Below are 16,584 nucleotides of genomic sequence, written 5' to 3'. Positions count from 1 at the left end.
TATATGCATATATATTTCTGTTATAGGTTATTGGTGTATTATATACACATGTATCAGTGTATTATGTGTTAGTTTGTTATATATGTTACATATTAGTGTATTACATTCTTTAATAGTATATTATATATGTGGTATATTATATGTGCTATGTATTAGTATATAGGTTATTTTTCTGGAGTCTCATCCAGACCCCCCTGCATCCAGCTATTGGTGGTGTGTTTCCTGCCCTCCATACCTACATATCTCATTTCCATCCTTCCTTCCCCACTAGTTCTGAAAAATCTATGGAGTTTGCCTGCCCCACTTGCTGTACGAGGCAGGCTTTAACTCTGACAGTACCATCTTTGTTTCCTTGTGATTTTCCTTCATGCTTTCCATCCCTCTCTGCACCCTGTCCTGTTGTTTTTCTGTTCCACCCTGAGCTCTCTCTGTGCCTTTGCCGGAGATGGATGGTAACAGGAAACTTCCAGAGATGCCTTTCTGGGTCCTGCAGCAGATGGCTGAGGTGTGCCCTTTCTTTGAGTCTTCTGAATGCCGCTCCCTTCCATCTGAGGTCTTTTTCCATTTAGACTTGGTGTTGGTCACACAGAGGACAGACTCCGCCCTCACTCTTGGTCCCCTTATGTGACATTCAAAGCCCCAAGTCACATCAACTGCTGTCCCAACCCCAACGGGCTAACAAACCCGTTCCCAGCAGCGTCTCCCCTCAACCCACTGCCTGGGGCCTTGGGTACTCCGAACGCGCAGAGCGCAAGAAAAACTACGATTACCTAGAAGCCTGGACCCGGGGTCTTTCTGTTTCTGTTCCCCAACCCCCATAACACTTGTATAGATTCAGGGCTCTATCCAGGAGTAGACAATGATGACATTATGAGGTTTTGTTTTGTTTACTTTTGTCCATATGAGTCAGGATTCTGCCATTTGCTGCCGTGGCTTGTCAACCAAAGTGTCTTAGCTCCTCTTTCCCACGGTTCCCCTTCGTGACTCCCTGCTGTCCCTGGAAGCCTGACTGTTGGTCCCACACCCGTCAGTAAGACTCCCTCCGAGAACGTGGACGAGGCCATGGGTGAGCAGACCCACCAGGCCCCCCACGCCTTTGCCATGCTGCCCAAGGGCTGCTCTGCCAGGAGAGCAGCAGGGCCCGCTGTACGCACGGTGCCAGGTGTGCTGGATGTGCTCCCTGGAAAGGCAGATCCCATGCTCCCCTGTATTCTCCCATAGTGGAACCCCCGTGTTTTAGCTGTGCGCACAACCTCTCAGATCAAGACCACATTTTCCAGCTTTCCTTCTGCTGGATGAGGCCATGTGACTAGGTTCTGGCCAAGGAGACACTAGGGGACTGAACTGTGTAAATCCCAGCCCGTGCCTCCACAGGGAGAGGGAACGTGCAGCCCCTTGCCTGCTTTCTGTGGGCTCATCTGATACCCTGCAAGCCATCTTGGACCAGACTCTAGGGTGTGGAGGGCAACAGGAGAAAAGGAGCCTGGCTGTCCCATGCCAGAGCCACCTATCAGCTGAGGCTGCTTACTTCCAGATTGTTCCAACAGAGAAAAATAAATTTCTACCTGTGTAAGGCACGGTATTTGGGGGTCTCTTTGTTATAGCGACCTAACCCATACTCTGCCTGGTACAGTGCTCAATAACTGGTGCTTTCTTCCCCTCTGTGTGCCTTGGGGAAGGGGTACTGTGCAGGGCAGGGTCCCAGGCTAGATTTCTGCTCTGCAACCATCCAGATTCCTCTCTACTGCAAACAATTGGGGGCACGCTGGCCGGCTCCATCTGCTTTCTTGGCTCATGGGCCAAGACAAACACTACTCTTCCAGTCACAGAAGTCACAAAGGGTGACCAAGGTGGCGGCATGGGGGTTTCTCAGAGGCAAGAGACAAGCCAGGTGCCTCCACAGAGCTCTCGGCGTTCCCACGGGCCCCACCATGGTGGCGCTTGGGCAGGCGCAGGCCACAGCAGAGAACAGAGGCCCTGCATCCGCCAGCTTTTCCATCTGGCTGAGAGGAGGCCCACACCCTAGGAAGGGTCTTTGCTGTTATTCAAAGTCACACTCTCCTACCTACTGTTCACCAACCATGCTGTGACCTGGGGACGGTCATGTTGATCCTACAGGGTGAAGAAGCTGAACTCAGAAAGGTTTAACAAACTTGCCCAAAGTGAAGTGAGGCTCCAAAGACAATGGTCTTCATGCTACACTCCCTCTGCTTTGCTGTCCCTGCCAGCCCTCTCAGCTGACCCCTCTGGAAAGCAGAGACCTGGGCTGTGCTGCCCATTCAGGGCAGGTGCCAACACACACATCGGGTGGGGAGTCCAGAGCCCGGATTGAGGGTGATGGCTTAGACCCCCCCTGCACATGTGGCCAGCCTCACCATGGCCAGGACAGGTTAGCCAGAGGACTGCAGGCTAGGTGCAGTGGACTTCGGGGGACACACACTGCGATGAAGTGAGCAGCGTCCTAGGTCGGTGCCTGGCATCACAGCGGCATGTGTTCACTGACTTATTCCTCCTCCAGTAAGACCGTCTCAACCTCCACTCACTGTTCCTCTTATCTGGGCTCCACTGCTTATTTATGGATAAAGAAAGGCTACATTAATGCGCCTGGAAATCAATGCCTCGTTTCCCCAGAGTGTGTTTGACCACAGAGGGTAGGTCTGGTCAGGGGCAAAGGGCAGAGGTCACAAGGCCGAGTCCTTTCCGCAGGACCAGAGCTGGCCAGGAGGGAATACCCAATCTCCAATCACCCATGCTGTAGTGCTGGGTGCACATGAAAGCTTCATGTCTGCCAGCTCCCACTAGACAGGGAAGATGACGGTGGCAGGTGGCTCCCATCAGCAGGAACAAGGACTTCCACCTTCAGAAGTACACGACTTCATGCACATGCGTGCACACGTGCACACATCTCCCTTGATTAGACATCTCTCTGCTGGAAATCCATGGGTGCATCACCACCTGCCACCATCTCCAAGGGTGTCACTAAGAAAGACTTGCCGTGCTTGCACTGGGCTCCTGGGGAAAGGGTCACCTCTGGAAGGTTCTCGCCTCTCACCTCACGTGGACAGGAGACTTGGGGCAGCCTCGTCACACCAGCCACCGGGCCTAGCCTGCCCTGCCCAACTTCAGCCACCCAGTTGAGCTCCCTTGCTAGCTCACGGCCTCTCCTTGTTCTCTGGCTCCCACTGTCCCCAGCTTCCAACCCACCCAGGACAGGTGGAAGCATTCAGACTTCCACTGTGCAAGCATATGGTGGAGATCCCAAAAATCTGGGGGAGTTCAGGAGGACTTGTCTCCCTAGAACTCAGAGTAGCTCGGATGGGTAGAGGAGGCAGCCTCATTGCACGTACTGGCCTCTCCAAGGCTCCTCTCTGCCAGTCAGCTCTCAGTCCACTTACAATGTCCTGGGTAGGTGGGAATAACATGCCATTTCCTAAAGGGAGTCTCCTCGGCACACCATGCATACAGTGAGTGCTCAGTAGATGCTTGAAGGCCTGCACAGGGAGCACTGAGTGAGGGTCTCCAACAATACATCAGAGTAGCACTGATCACTGTGGGCCTGGCCTAGCCTGTGCTAGCCTCCCATAGGTGACGCCGGGATAGGGGCTGGATTTGGGTTTGTGGAGAGAGGGGAGGGAGCCCTCCAGGAAACCGCAGTGAGCAAAAACCCAGCAGCCAGCACGGAGGTGGGGTTGCTTTGAGAAGCCTGCACTGCTGCGCCTGGGGCTGAATCCCAAAGGGGTCTTCATGTCCCTCTGGGTACAAACCAAGGTCCCCCAAATGCTGCAAACACAGACACAGAGACTCAGCCCTCAGACCTCAGAATCACCTCCATTTCCTGGCAAAGCAGAGGAAAACATGAATGCCATAAAGTTATTGAGTTCTTTTTTCTTTTTATTGGCAAAGTAAATATATTTTTATGAAGGACCAAAGAAAATATACATAATTGTAACATATGTACACCAGCTTTATAGATTTTTTAATTTCAAATTTACACAAATGTTGATATGTTATTAAAAGATATTTTATGTAGATGTACCTATGTACAGCTTATTTACATACATTCATAGGATGTGAAATAAACCTGTCAAAACAAGCTAGTTCATTTGATATTAATTTCTAGACAAAATAAGGAATGCATTTCTAAATCAGGATTCGGAGGCTCTATCTAGTTCTCCTACACGCAATGCAGCCTGCTCCCCTCTCTTCCCCAAGGTGACCCTGGAGGCTGGTGTCTGGATTTGTCTGGAAACGGGATGAGGGGATGAGCCATGTTGGGTACAAATGCTCTGGGGCTAGCCTGCATCTGTCTGTCTGCCCTGCACTTTAACTCAAGCACATGCATTGCCAGGCCCCCAAAGAGGGGGCTTCTCAGCCTAATTCCACATCTGCCCAGGGGCCAGGCTCTGCACCCCTGACTGCCCTGCTCTTACCCTCTGGTAGTCAGGCTGAGCGGGAGATCTTGGACAAAGCCACCCTCACACCACAGTGCAGCCCTGGACTTCTGGCCTACTTCCTTCTTCCCAGCATGGCTCCCTCTGGGAACTGACATTTCAAAACTGCACATTACTTCTTCTGAGCAAAAAAGTGCCAGCCTTGGCCCAGGCAGGGAGCCCAGTGGGAGAAGGTCCAGGCTCCCAGGCCGCTGCAGCACAGGCCGGCCCACGGGAAGGCACGATGGCACGAAGGCGGGAAGGCCGGCCTGCAGCCTGCAGCCCGGGTGCTAGGGGCCCAGCCCCCGGGGGCGCGGGTGTGGCTCTAGGTCTTCCTAGGAAAGGCAGCGGGCTGGGGGCTCTGGGTTCCCGCCTCCCAGGCAAGCCCCCGTCTTCCTGCACTTCCCGGGCTTCAGAAAGTGGGTTGGCAACATTGTCACGTCCCTCTGAAGAGGCAAATAAATTATTGCTACAAAATAACGGGGCGGGGGAGGGGCGGGGGCTGGCGGGCGCTCAGTTCACTGCGCGCACCGAGCGGCTGCTCCGGGGAAAGCGGTGCACCTTGATGTGCTTGGAGAGGTGGTCGCTCCGCGCGAACTTCTTCTCGCACACAGGACACTGGTAGGGCTTCACGCCCGAGTGCGAGCGCCGGTGCCGCGACAGCTCGTCCGAGCGGGAGAACCTGCGGGACACGCACCGGCCGCGGTCAGCGAGGCCCGCCCCGCCAGGCGCCCACCCAGAAGGCAGCCGGCAGGTGCAGGGCTCTACCCAGCCGGGCAGGCGCGGCAGGCACGGCAGGCGCGGCCCCAACACTTCTCCGGGTCCCGAGTTACTTCTAAATCCACCGGTGAAAAGTCACTGTCCCCCGCCCCCCGCCCCCCAGGGTGGCAAGAACTGTCAGTAAAAGCCTCAGTGGTGGCACAGCGGTCCGTTCTTGGGCATCTGGGCCTGTGAGCAGTGGTAAATATTCTGATAGGCTGTCAAGCCCACCAGAGCCCAGGATTTACTCTCCACAGCATCCTCCCTCTCCCCTTCCGGTGGTGAGTTGCAGGATCACCCTGGCCCCGACTGCCGCTAGCTGCACCCCATGCTGCCCCCTAGGCAGAACTTGGGGTTCTAGGAAGGTCCAAAGGAGGAAGCCCCTCCTGAGGGGAAAGCGAAGCCTGGGAGAGCTATCTCTTCCCCAGCACTGCAGGGAGCCCCTGGCTCCTCTCCCTTGTCTTCATTTCAGCTGAGGCAGGGTCTTCAGAATTGAGCCCCCCCCCCCCACTCCTGGTCACTGCTTTCCTGAAGGCTGGGTCCCCTACGCTGTCACCAGACAAAACCACACCACTGCAAGGTACTTCTGAAACTTTAAATGGTTCACCTGCCACCTCCCTCCTTTGGCCTCAGCCTGCCTGGAAGCAAGCGCTCCCACAGCCCAGAGGCCACTGAGAGTGAGCAGCTGCTAAGGGGAGAGGTAAGGGTCCCAGCTGGGCCACAGGGCTCAGACCGCTGCCACTGACTTCAGGGATTTGAAGTTCCCCCTACCCCATGACCCTCATCCTGACAATGAGATCCCACTCCCCACACATACATACTGTCCTCCACCGTGCTCTACCTTGGTCCATTGACCCATCCTTGGTCCGTCTTGCCATAGGACATTTGCACATACCGTTCCCTCCATCTGAAATGCTCTTCCCTCCCCTCTTCTTGCTCCCTCCCCCCATCCCTAGAGCTCAGCTCAAATGTCACTTCCTCAAGAAAGCCTTCCAGGACTGCATCCCATTCTAGGCTCCTGCGACACAAAATGCACCTCACTTTCTTGGCCCCACCACTGCTGTAATTTTAAATTCGTTTTCAACTTCTGATGAATGTCAGTCTGTGCCATTAGACCATCAGCACCATGAGGAAAGACATGTGTCTCATTCCCTGTGATCCATCCCACAAGCAGCCCAGGGCCTGGCGTATGGCAGGTGGCCAATAAGTGCATTTACATGAAAGCATGGATACAGCAAGCACCCACGGGAGGATGTAGGGCTGTCACAGGGAATTCTTCTCAAGTCTCATCACCTGCACACACAAACACGTGGGCACACCACACAACGCACACGTACACACCCCTATATACATGCCACACATGTGCACGTCACAAACATGGGTGCACTGCACACGTGTCCACTCTACATGTGTGCGCACACATGCATGTACACGGTCACAGCACATGAGGGTGCACATGCACATACATGAACACATGTGTGCACACACACACACACAGGTCCAGCAGCCCCTCCCTGAACCTGTGGCCACACAGCAAGAGGTAGGTTAGCTGGAACAGCTGTCCCCAAACCAGCCAATGGGTAGCCTACCTCTCACCTGACCCTGTGGGTGGAGGCCTTCCTTAATCCCACAGCCTGCCAAGGACTAGAAGGAACATGCCCTGGGGAAGGCGCAGCTGGGGAGTAGGAAGGCCTGAGCACCAGATAGGGAGCCTGCCCAGAAGCACAGAGGACAGGCAGCTCAGCCTGGCTCAGCTACTCCGGGGCCCAGGGCCTTGTCCTGATAGCACAGCCAGGTTTCTGCACTCGGAGGCTGGCACCCCACATCATCCCCCAGAACACCAATCGAGGCTGGCACAGAGCAACGCTCTCAGCATATGTCTGAAATAATGGAAGCCGGACTGGCCCACTTGCCAGATGAGGAAATTGAGGCTCCGAGTGATGAGGGCCTGATCCAGCATCCCCACACGGCAGAGCAAAGGTCCTGGCGCAGCGCCCTGCCGTGCCCTGCCTCCCCCCCCCCCCCCCCCGGGGCTGCAGAGCGCCCGGTCTCCTCCACATTGCCGGGTTAGGTGGTGTGTGTCACTGGAGCCCTGAGCCAGTGAGGAAGTGGCATCAATGCACCCTGGAGGTCAGAGCCCCAACCCCGCTCCCAGGCCAGGGCCACCTGCCCCCAGCAGGAGTTGAACATACAGCTTCTGAACAGGTGGGCCTGCCCAGGACAGGGGCAAGCAGGAAGCCACAGAAACAACGCCACCAGCAATAGCCTTCGGTGAGCCCTTTCTGGGCACCAGGATCAGTCCCAGAGAACTGACAATACCACAGCAAGGGCTCAACAAGGACAAGGGGCTTTCCAGGTCACACAGCCAGCAGAATGGTTGGATCCTTTCAGGTCCCCACCCCACCAGGAGCCCTGCGTGATACTGAGCAAGCTTGGGAACCCTCTCAGGCCTGTATCCTCACTCATGCAGTGAAGACCTTGGGATTTTCGTCCACCTTCTGGGACTCGTCTCAGAGGCCAAAGGAGTTGACACAAAGACCACAGTGGCCCTCTCACCATGGGGACACTGAGGGAGAGCCAGGCCTGAGAACAAGTTGTCCCAACCTGCAAGCCTCTTCCCTGCTGCCTCAGGATCCTGTGACCTGAGGGGTCCATCCCTGGGAATTGAGCCCTCAGAAGATCCCTACCTCACACCCTCACACACATTGTCCCAGACAGCAGCCACTGGAGGAGCCTAAAGGCCACACAGTGGGAATGAGGCCACGTGGCTAAGATTCAGGCCTTGCAGGCAGTGAGCTCTGCCACTTGGTGACCTGGGCAAGTCACCACGCTCTCTGAGGCTCAGTTTCCCCACCTGGAGACAGGGAACTGACAGCTCTGCCTCACAGGACTGTGAGGATTGTAAAAGGCACTGAGTGTTTATAACAGTGCTCAGCACATGGCAATCATTCAATGACTGTGAGCTCTGATTACCTGCAAGGAGCTCAGTGCAGCAATGTCCAGGGGCACATGGGACAGCACCATGACTCCTGCTGCTGAGGTGCAGGAGAGGAAGGCAGCCAACACGACAGCCCCACAACTGGCACACCCCGCACCTTTGTGCAAAGCGTCCCTTCCATCAGCCAGAAAGCCATTACTGTAAATAGTCAGGTCTCAAGGACCGCAATGGGAATCGTGCTCCCTAGAGTAGTGGTACAGTGCATAACCCGCCCAACACCACTTGGGAGCTCTGCCAAGTGCAGGGAAGAAGTTAGAGAATGCCTCCTTGAACAGGACCAGCAGTGACACAGGGGCCAAGAGAGCAGGCCAGGAGCGGACCACTGGGTCTGAATCCTGTCCCTGCCCCATCCTGGCCCTGGGGCCTCAGGCCTGCAACCACCCTTCTCTGGGCCTCCAGATCCACTGGGAATGACCACAGTACCTGCCACACAGGGCTGCTAAAAGTTACTAGTATTCCTATTAGCTGTGGAAGGAGGGTATTCTTTCTGGATGGAACAGCTTGGCCATTCCGGAACAGGACGTTCTGCTGCCGTGAACAAAGGGGGCCTGTGTCCGAGAGTGTAGCAAGGAAACTTCTAGGAAGGCAGGCAAACAGCCACTTCCCAGACAGTTAGATCAGGATAGGAAAAGTCTGGTTTGAGCCCCATCAAGGATGCCAGAACCACGTCCCAAGAGAGGAGGGGACAAGGAATATTGGGTTCAGGACCAAAAGCAGAAGGAAGTGGGGGCTGGTTACCTGGCAAATGATGCCCGGGGTGGGGGGGGAGGGGAGGACACCATTCATTTCACAGAGGGGCACAGGACACAGTGCCAGGGCCGGAACCAACCCAGCAGGATAAAGAGCAAACTGTTCACTGGGGCCACCAGGAAGAGAGGCAGCCTTGGGCATGGGAAGCTCCCCATATGAGAAGGCAGGCAAGTATGCCGGGGTGCTGCCTGAAGAGCAGCTGCAGGTGGAGATCCTATTTCCCACCACTTGCACAGGCCACCTCCCACGGGAGGTTTGCCCTGGGGGCTAGAGAGAGGTCCTGAGTCTGGGTGGAGGAGGTCGGGGCGGGGGCAAACAGCCTGGGCTGAACTCCTGACCTGCTACTCACTAGCTGTGTGACCAAGAAGAACTTACTTAACTGTTCTGTGCCTCAAATTCCTCCTCTGTAAATGGGGACAGCATACTGATGCCTACCTTGTAGACTTGTTTGGGGCATTAAATGAGCTGCTTTGGAACATTCAGAGCACGCATCAGGACCTACTGTTATTGCCGTGGTTGTGGTTGGCTCTTTTCCCCTAGCCCAGAAGCATGACACCTGAAAGAGCTGCTGGCCTCATGGGGGAGAGAGGACACCCAGCCATTATGGTACCCAGGCACACAGGGAGAGAAGATGAGGGAAAGGCCAGCCGAGTAGCTACAGGTGTCGAGTTTCCAGGTGGGAAAGGTATGCCCACCAGACTGCTGGTGAGTCAGTGTGGCGCTGAGGCACCTGCCCGAGGGCACACCCAGAGCCATGCCCACTAGCTCCATCCCTGTGGGCTCTCTGGGAAATGCACACTGGTGCCTCTGTGTCACAGAGTTGTTGTAAGGACTCAACGAGCTTATCTATGTGACATGTGTAGAACAAAGCAGGGGCCATCGCAAGACCAACTACCATTGCCATCAGGAGGAAAGTGGTGGAGACAGAGGGTGCAGAGAGGGCACAGAGAGGGTGGGGGCCTGAGTGGGAGCCTACATTGTGGAAGGGAGGTTGGCAAGCAGATCGTACCAGAATGAGAAGTTTGGATAGGAATCTAAGTGTGCCAAAGCACATGAAAAGGCCAGAATAGCCTCATAAGGTAATGAGTTCCTCATGGCAGGAAGTACACAAGCAAGGGTAGGGATTTGTGGAAGGTTAGAGCAGTGCCCAGCACAGAGTAAGTGGTTGGAAAATATGGCGCCTGTCATCATCACTACTACTGCTGTCCTGTCCAGACCAAGCTGCTCCAAAGCCGGTCTGTCTTCCCGCCCAACTACTGCAAGGGCTCCCTCCACATACAAGGGACATGCACATCTGTACACAACTCCAGGGGCTCAGGATTTCTGAAGGCCAACCAGGGACTCTTGCATTCTCAGAGAAATAGCTCTCCCAAAAGGCAGGCACCTTCAGCTCCCTGTGCCTCCATCACCTGTAACCCCCCAAAGGCCAGACCCTATTCCAGGGGAACACTGGGAGAAGCTGGGGAGGCCCTCTGAAGGCCTAGGAGTGGCTGGAGGCAGGGATGGCTCCACGATCAGCTCCACAGGGACCTCGCCATGCCAGGCACACACCAGCCTGCCCCTGCAAGAGGGTCCTGGGCAAGAAGACCAGTTCCAAGGCCCACACAGTGGCAAAGCTGAATCCCCTCCACAAATCCCACCCCCACTTGCTTGCATACCTCCTACCATGGGGAACTCACCACCTCCAGAGGCTACTGTGTTGGGGCTGAGATCTGCCTCCCTAAGATGCATTCTGGGCTGAGCGTTCCATCTGCTCTCTGGGACAGCCCAGAAGGCAGGTCCCCTCCTCCTGGGGGGAATGGGACAAGTGGGCAGCCTTACCAAGGACCACACCCTTCCTCCCCGTGGCCCTACCCAGACTCATCCTGACCGGAGGGGCCACTCGCCAAGAGTCAGCAGTGGCCAGGGGACAGTGCCCAGGAAGGTGAGCCCATCATGAGTTGAGCTAGTGCTCTGTCCAGCCAGATGCTCAACCCCTCCACAGCCCTGTCCCCCACCAAGAGGAAAATGCATCCAAGAAGAGTCCCTGTGAGTCTGGGGTACCTCCAAAATGGCACCCTTCTCAGACTCTGCCCTTGTATGAGTAACAGTACCACCAATGAGAAGGGGGTGGTGCTGAGTGCCCCTCCGCTCCTGACCCTGGTACGGAGCAGGCCCTCCACTTCACAGATGAGGAAACTGAGGCTTGGCCAGGGGGGACCTCCCCGAGGGCACACAGCAAGTTGGAGGCTGACCTAGGCTGAGGCTCCCCGCCATTGTTGCCAGCTATCACCCAGCCAGGGTGTCACAATGCCCCTCCCTTCTACAGTTGAGCGCCTACCTCTATGGCCCCAGGGTCTCAGCTTCTCTTCCCACACCCAAGTTCTGACCACCCACACCGCATACCCACCACCGCGCTGGGCCTCACAAGTGTCCCCACAGGTGCACCGGTCACCCCAAGGCCCACTCAGCAGACTGTGGCGGGAGGCCCAGAGAGGGATGTGACGTTAACACTGTGCCCACTCTTGCAGAAGCCACGTGGGCCTGTCTGACAGGTGCCTTTGGGGGGCAGCGGCTGGGTGAGACCCTTCCTCGGGAAGGGGCTCCATAACCCCAGAGCTGTTTGGGAAAAGTGCCTTCCTTGGCCAGCCCAGCCCTCCATGGAAAGAGGCTGCAGCATCGCATCGGGTATCGGCGCGCTCTCAGAGGAGTCTGCTCCAGAAAACAGAAGCTGCCGACTGCTCCCCATCGGTCACGCCCACACAGATGCACACACGCGGACGAGGTACCCAAACACGTGGGGTTATGCCAACCGCCAAGACGCACACTAAGAAAGCAAGACATGTACCCACGTGCACACGCACAGCTGCACGCCCACTGTGAGGTCCGCACACCGATGAGCACGCCACGTGGCTCTCACACTCACAAAGCAGCGGCCGCGCAGCACAGCCTGGGAACGTGGGGAGCACAGGCCACCCTCCCAGGGGGGGCCGCGTTCCTCCAGGGTCGGCATCCTAAAGACTGGGGAGAGCCCAGCCGTGGTACCCCCGAGCACGGGAGCTCCTGGCTGCCTGCATTTCAGGAAAAGGTGCACAAGCCCACCTGGGGGCCCATCCAGCTCTGCCACCCACTGGCTGCGTGGCCCTGAGCAAGACCCCTGTCCTTTGAGAGCTGGTTTCCCCTGCTGAACCCCACGGAGTGGAGTCTGGAAGGACTCCTCCACCTTTACTTCAGCACGCCCCGCCTGGTCCTCCCCTCTTGGTTGTCCTTTGAAGTTCCCCAAATACACCTTCAAGTACCTCCAGGGGCGCAAGGACCAGGCCCAGTCCACGAGTCCGTGAACATCTACAAGCGAAGCTGGTCCCTCTGGCGGAAACAGCGGCGTTTCCAGAATGTGACTTCTCTGACACAGGACCCTCTGGGCTCGAATCCCATTTACAATGTGGTGTGGCCTTGGGCAAGTTACCTAGCCGATCTGAGCCTGTTCCCGCAGCTGAAAGGTGGTAGTCAGGGTAGTACTCACCCTTAGGGGTGCTGTGAGGCACAGAGGGGGCCGTGTGCACATGGCCACAGCCCCTCTGATACACAGCCCTCACTCCACCTTTCTAAAATAGCCGCCCTTGTTACTAAGAGAGCCCTTCTGCCATGGCCCAGCTCCTCACCGTCAGCATGAGCCGCAGCAAGCCTTACCTGGTCATTATGAAACCGGAGACCAGTTGGTTTCAGGCTTTAGTGATCACTAGGGACAAGGAAAGCTCTGGGCAGCCATGCCAGCTCAGACCCCACTCCCCCCTTCCTAATCAGCCTTATCTCATGGTGAGCCAGGCCTTGACCGCACACCCAGGGGAACAGAGACGAGCCAGTCATGCTCAGCACCCGGCCCGTCACCTGTCATACTGACCTCCAGCCGCAGCCCGGCCAGGTGCAGGCAAAGGGCTTCTCGCCTGTGTGCCGGCGCAAGTGGGCCTTGAGGTGGCTGCTTTTGGTGTACATCTTGCTGCAGCCGGGGAAAGTACATTTGTGCATTTTGATGAGTTCTGCTGCAGGATTCTTGGGGAACTTCTGGCCCATGAGTAGGCCGGTGGGGCCAGGCCCCAGGGGTCCCGACCCAACGGGCTTGGCAGCGATGGGCACAGGAGCGATACGCACGAACTTGGAGGACAGGTTCACATTGGAGGAGGGCACCACCTGGGGCACAAGTGCAAAGGTCTGACCCTGGATATTGACCAGAAGCTGGGCCACCTTGACACTTTCTGGGGCCTGCCCAGGGGAGGCAGGCTCCGTGCCTGATTCCTGCTTCACCTGCACAGGCTGGATCTGCAGCAGCACGGGGATGGGGCCATCAGATGTGGGCCCCCCACCTGGGCTCTGGCTGCCACCCACACTGGCACTGCTCAGAGGGGGGGTGCAGCGCTCTCTCCCACCGGACCCAGGATGGAGGTGGCTCCTGTGGGGCCCTGCTGAGAACTGGCCACAGGCCTCCGAGTCCTTGCTGTTGCTCTCTGGGGCTTCCTTGACCCCCAGCTCCATGTTCTCCTCTAGAAACTCTTCAATCTCCTCCAGGGTGGGCTGGAAGGGCCTTGGGACATCATCGGGGTCGCCCACAGGAAATTCGGGGAAGCAGAAATGCTCTCCCTTCCCAGGTGCCGGTGCCCTCCGCCAGGCCCCCCAGGCCATGGGACCACTGCTGGCCCCGATGCCACCGCCACCACCACTGCCCAGCGTGGCCTGGGACAGCAGGAAGTCCAAGATGCTGTCCTGGCCTTCAGCACCCGGGCCACCACCATAGCAGGAGCAGACGGCCTGTGAGTCTGGGCTGGCACAGGAGCAGAGACTGGAGGCGTCGCTGTCATCCTCCGAGAGGGGCGAGGGCAGCCTGTGGTATGCCCGCCCACCGGCCAGCCTGCCGCCCAGATAGCCAACTGGGCATTTCAGCGACGAGAAGGTCTCGTCCACTGGCATCAAGTGGTCCACCATGCTGGCCTGGCCGTGCCGTTGGCGGCTGCAGAGAGGAACAAAGGAGGCCTGATCAGGAGGATGGCATGCTCACCTGCCACCTCATAGACCTGTGCCTCCACCCCGCTGCCCACCCACAGTCTCCCACTGCCAAATGCCTGGATCCTGTCTCCATCCCATCCCGTGGGAGAACTCTGTCTGCAAGAGTGTTTTCCAAAATTGCACCACCTATTTGCAAAAGAGCGCTCTCCAAGCCCATTGCACAATCCAGGGTACTTTTGGTTTCAAACAGGTTTTCCAGAACAATTCGGGAAAGAACACCCATGTATCTGTGAATGATTGAGCGTGGGTGCATGTGAGCAAGAAAGGACGTAAGGAGGCTCTCTGTACCCTGAAACGGCCAAGGTTGGGGAACCCCGTCCAGCTAACTGGAGTGGCTGCATTGCTGAGGACACCTGACCTCAGCTTCATTCTTGTTGAGTCACTGGAAGGGGGTAGGAGAATGGCCATTTGCCCTCTGACCCCTGTGGTTGTTAGAGCCTGGGTAGGGTTGCCAGACTGAGCAAATAAAACTATAGGCCACCCAATTAAATTTGATTTTCAGGTTTTAAAAAACAAGCAACTTGTAACATAAGTATATCCCAAATATTAAATGTGCCATGCTCATATTAAAAAATTATTTTATCAGATATTGAACCTTAACTTGGCAGTCAATAGTTTAATCAGGCAAGTCTAATTTGTGGCAAAAAAAAAAAAGAAATAGATTAGAGACCGCATATGCGCCTGTCCTCACAGGCTGTTTCCCCATCTGAAGCGGGGCAGCTCATCCACCCTCCCGTTCTCAGACCCCTCCAGCCTCACCTGCCTCCTCTGTGAAATGGGAAAGGCAGAGACAGAACAAAATGCTCTCAACTGTACCCAGACACTTTACTGAGGCTTTACCACTGGGTGGACAGGACCCTGCTGCACGGTGATAACTCACGAGCGCAAAAGTGGACCCAGGTCCCAGAGCACCTGCACGGCCACTACCCCCTTCTGACTTCATAGCCACCTAGTGGGATGGGAGATAAGATGCCCTTGGCCTATACCCCATGAAGCACTCACCACCTCAGGAAGGCCCAGCTAACTCCCGTCTCCCCACTAGACCATGAACTCCATGAGGGCAGGCTAGGCTGCTGGGTCTCCACTGTGTTCCCAGCTTCTGGCGTGGCAGCTGGTGCCCAGGAGGGGCTCAGAGAATATCAACAGAGAAGAGAGGGGACATCTGCGTCCTCTGAAGGCCATGCGAGGTCTGGTGTTCAAGGAAAGTCAACAGTGTACGGCTGTAATGGGGCCACCTCTGTGGACCTTTGTCCCCACCCAGTGACCAGTGAGGTTCGGGAAAAGGGAACATTCTATATCTGAAACCAGAGATTCTCTGCTTCCTGTCACCACTCTGCACCCACCCCTATGCTCTGTCTCGAGGACTACTCCTGGAACTGGCACACAGCACTATCCAACAGTCAACAAGCCAACAAGCCTGGCCAGGGACAGAGACCTCTCAGGGCCAGCTAGGATCATCATCAGCTGTGCACTCCCCAAATCTCAGTTTCCCCACCTGTTCCAGGCCCCAATGACCTCAGTTCCCCCCTTATCCAGGAAGCTTCACGGAGCTCCAGGATAGTAAGGCAAGGTAGATGCCCTTGGCAAGTCTGCACCCCAGGGCAGTTTTACCAGGAGGACATTTGGCTCTTTGATTATAAATACTCATCTGAGGATTTAAAACTGGGAGTTTCAAAATATACACTAGTCACCAAATCAGGTGCTGAGAAGGAATGAAAGTGCCAGATAATGGGAAGGGCAACGAGCCCACACTGCCCTAGGCCCCACCACCACTCCTTTCACCCACCCTCTGAGCAGGAAGCTCTGCAACTTAGATGGGCAGCCTCAGGCAGGTGGCAACCTCTCTGTGTCTGTGTCTTGGTCTGTTGGGTGGGGTTGCTGCCAGTGGTACCTAGTTGCCAGGTTGCTGAAAGAGTTCAATGAGCTAACACAAGTTGAACACTTACTACAGGGGCTGGCACACGCAGGCGTTGGTCAGTACCAGCCATTAGGATTAACCTCCAAATAGGTGAACACATGGTCTTTCTGTCCCTCCGCTGTGATCCTAAGGAATCAGGGGGCTCCAACCTTCCTGGAACCTAGGAACAGGCCTTCACTGGTGGTAAGAGGCAGATCAGGCCATGTTCTTGCCCACTTAAAACTCTCCCCTGAAATGTGATCACCAACTAAATATTACATGATAATAAAGAATTAGTTAATATTTTTAAGTGTCATGATGGTATTATAGTTGATAACTGAGATATTCACAGATGAAATGGTATAAAAAGAGAGAGCAGGGGAAATAAGAAAGTATAGTAGGGTAGGGTAGGAGAAATGTGACCCCCTCTTCTCCCAGAAGCCATGCATCTGGGCCTTGCCCATCTCTCCCAGACCTCACCTCCACCTGCTTCACTCCACACTGGCTGTGCCCTCTCTGTGGGTCCCACTTCCCCCAGTGCTCCCAGTGGGAGTGCCTTATTTAGATCTCAGCTCTGAGGTCACTGCCGGAGGGCGGGGGGGGGGGGGGGGGGGGCGTCCGTGTGCCCCCCCGCAGGCACCGGCCCCCGCAAGTTGGGGCGCCCGCGCGCACCGGGGGGGGAGCACAATGTAATTTGAATGTGTAAGGTAGTG

At 56.1% G+C, this 16,584-nt stretch overlaps 1 protein-coding gene across 1 annotated transcript in view; it reads right to left on the bottom strand.

Annotated features, from left to right (window-relative positions):
• Positions 1 to 862: 862 nt before the first annotated feature.
• Positions 863 to 16,584, bottom strand: part of KLF15 (Kruppel like factor 15) — a 17,826-nt gene continuing 2,104 nt past the window's right edge. The window contains exons 2-3 of the mRNA XM_032412077.1: positions 12,818 to 13,918; positions 863 to 5,112 (exon numbers count right to left, since the gene is read on the bottom strand). Coding sequence (XP_032267968.1) covers positions 4,944 to 5,112; positions 12,818 to 13,893 — 1,245 coding nt within the window. The 5' untranslated portion in view covers positions 13,894 to 13,918 and the 3' untranslated portion in view covers positions 863 to 4,943. The remainder of the gene's footprint in view (positions 5,113 to 12,817; positions 13,919 to 16,584) is intronic.

This window comes from Phoca vitulina, unplaced genomic scaffold (assembly GCF_004348235.1).
Source record: "Phoca vitulina isolate PV1807 unplaced genomic scaffold, GSC_HSeal_1.0 scaffold13, whole genome shotgun sequence".
In the NCBI taxonomy this organism is placed as follows: domain Eukaryota; kingdom Metazoa; phylum Chordata; class Mammalia; order Carnivora; family Phocidae; genus Phoca; species Phoca vitulina.
The sequence above is the reverse complement of the archived record's forward strand: the minus strand, read 5'-3'. Positions and strand labels throughout refer to the sequence as shown.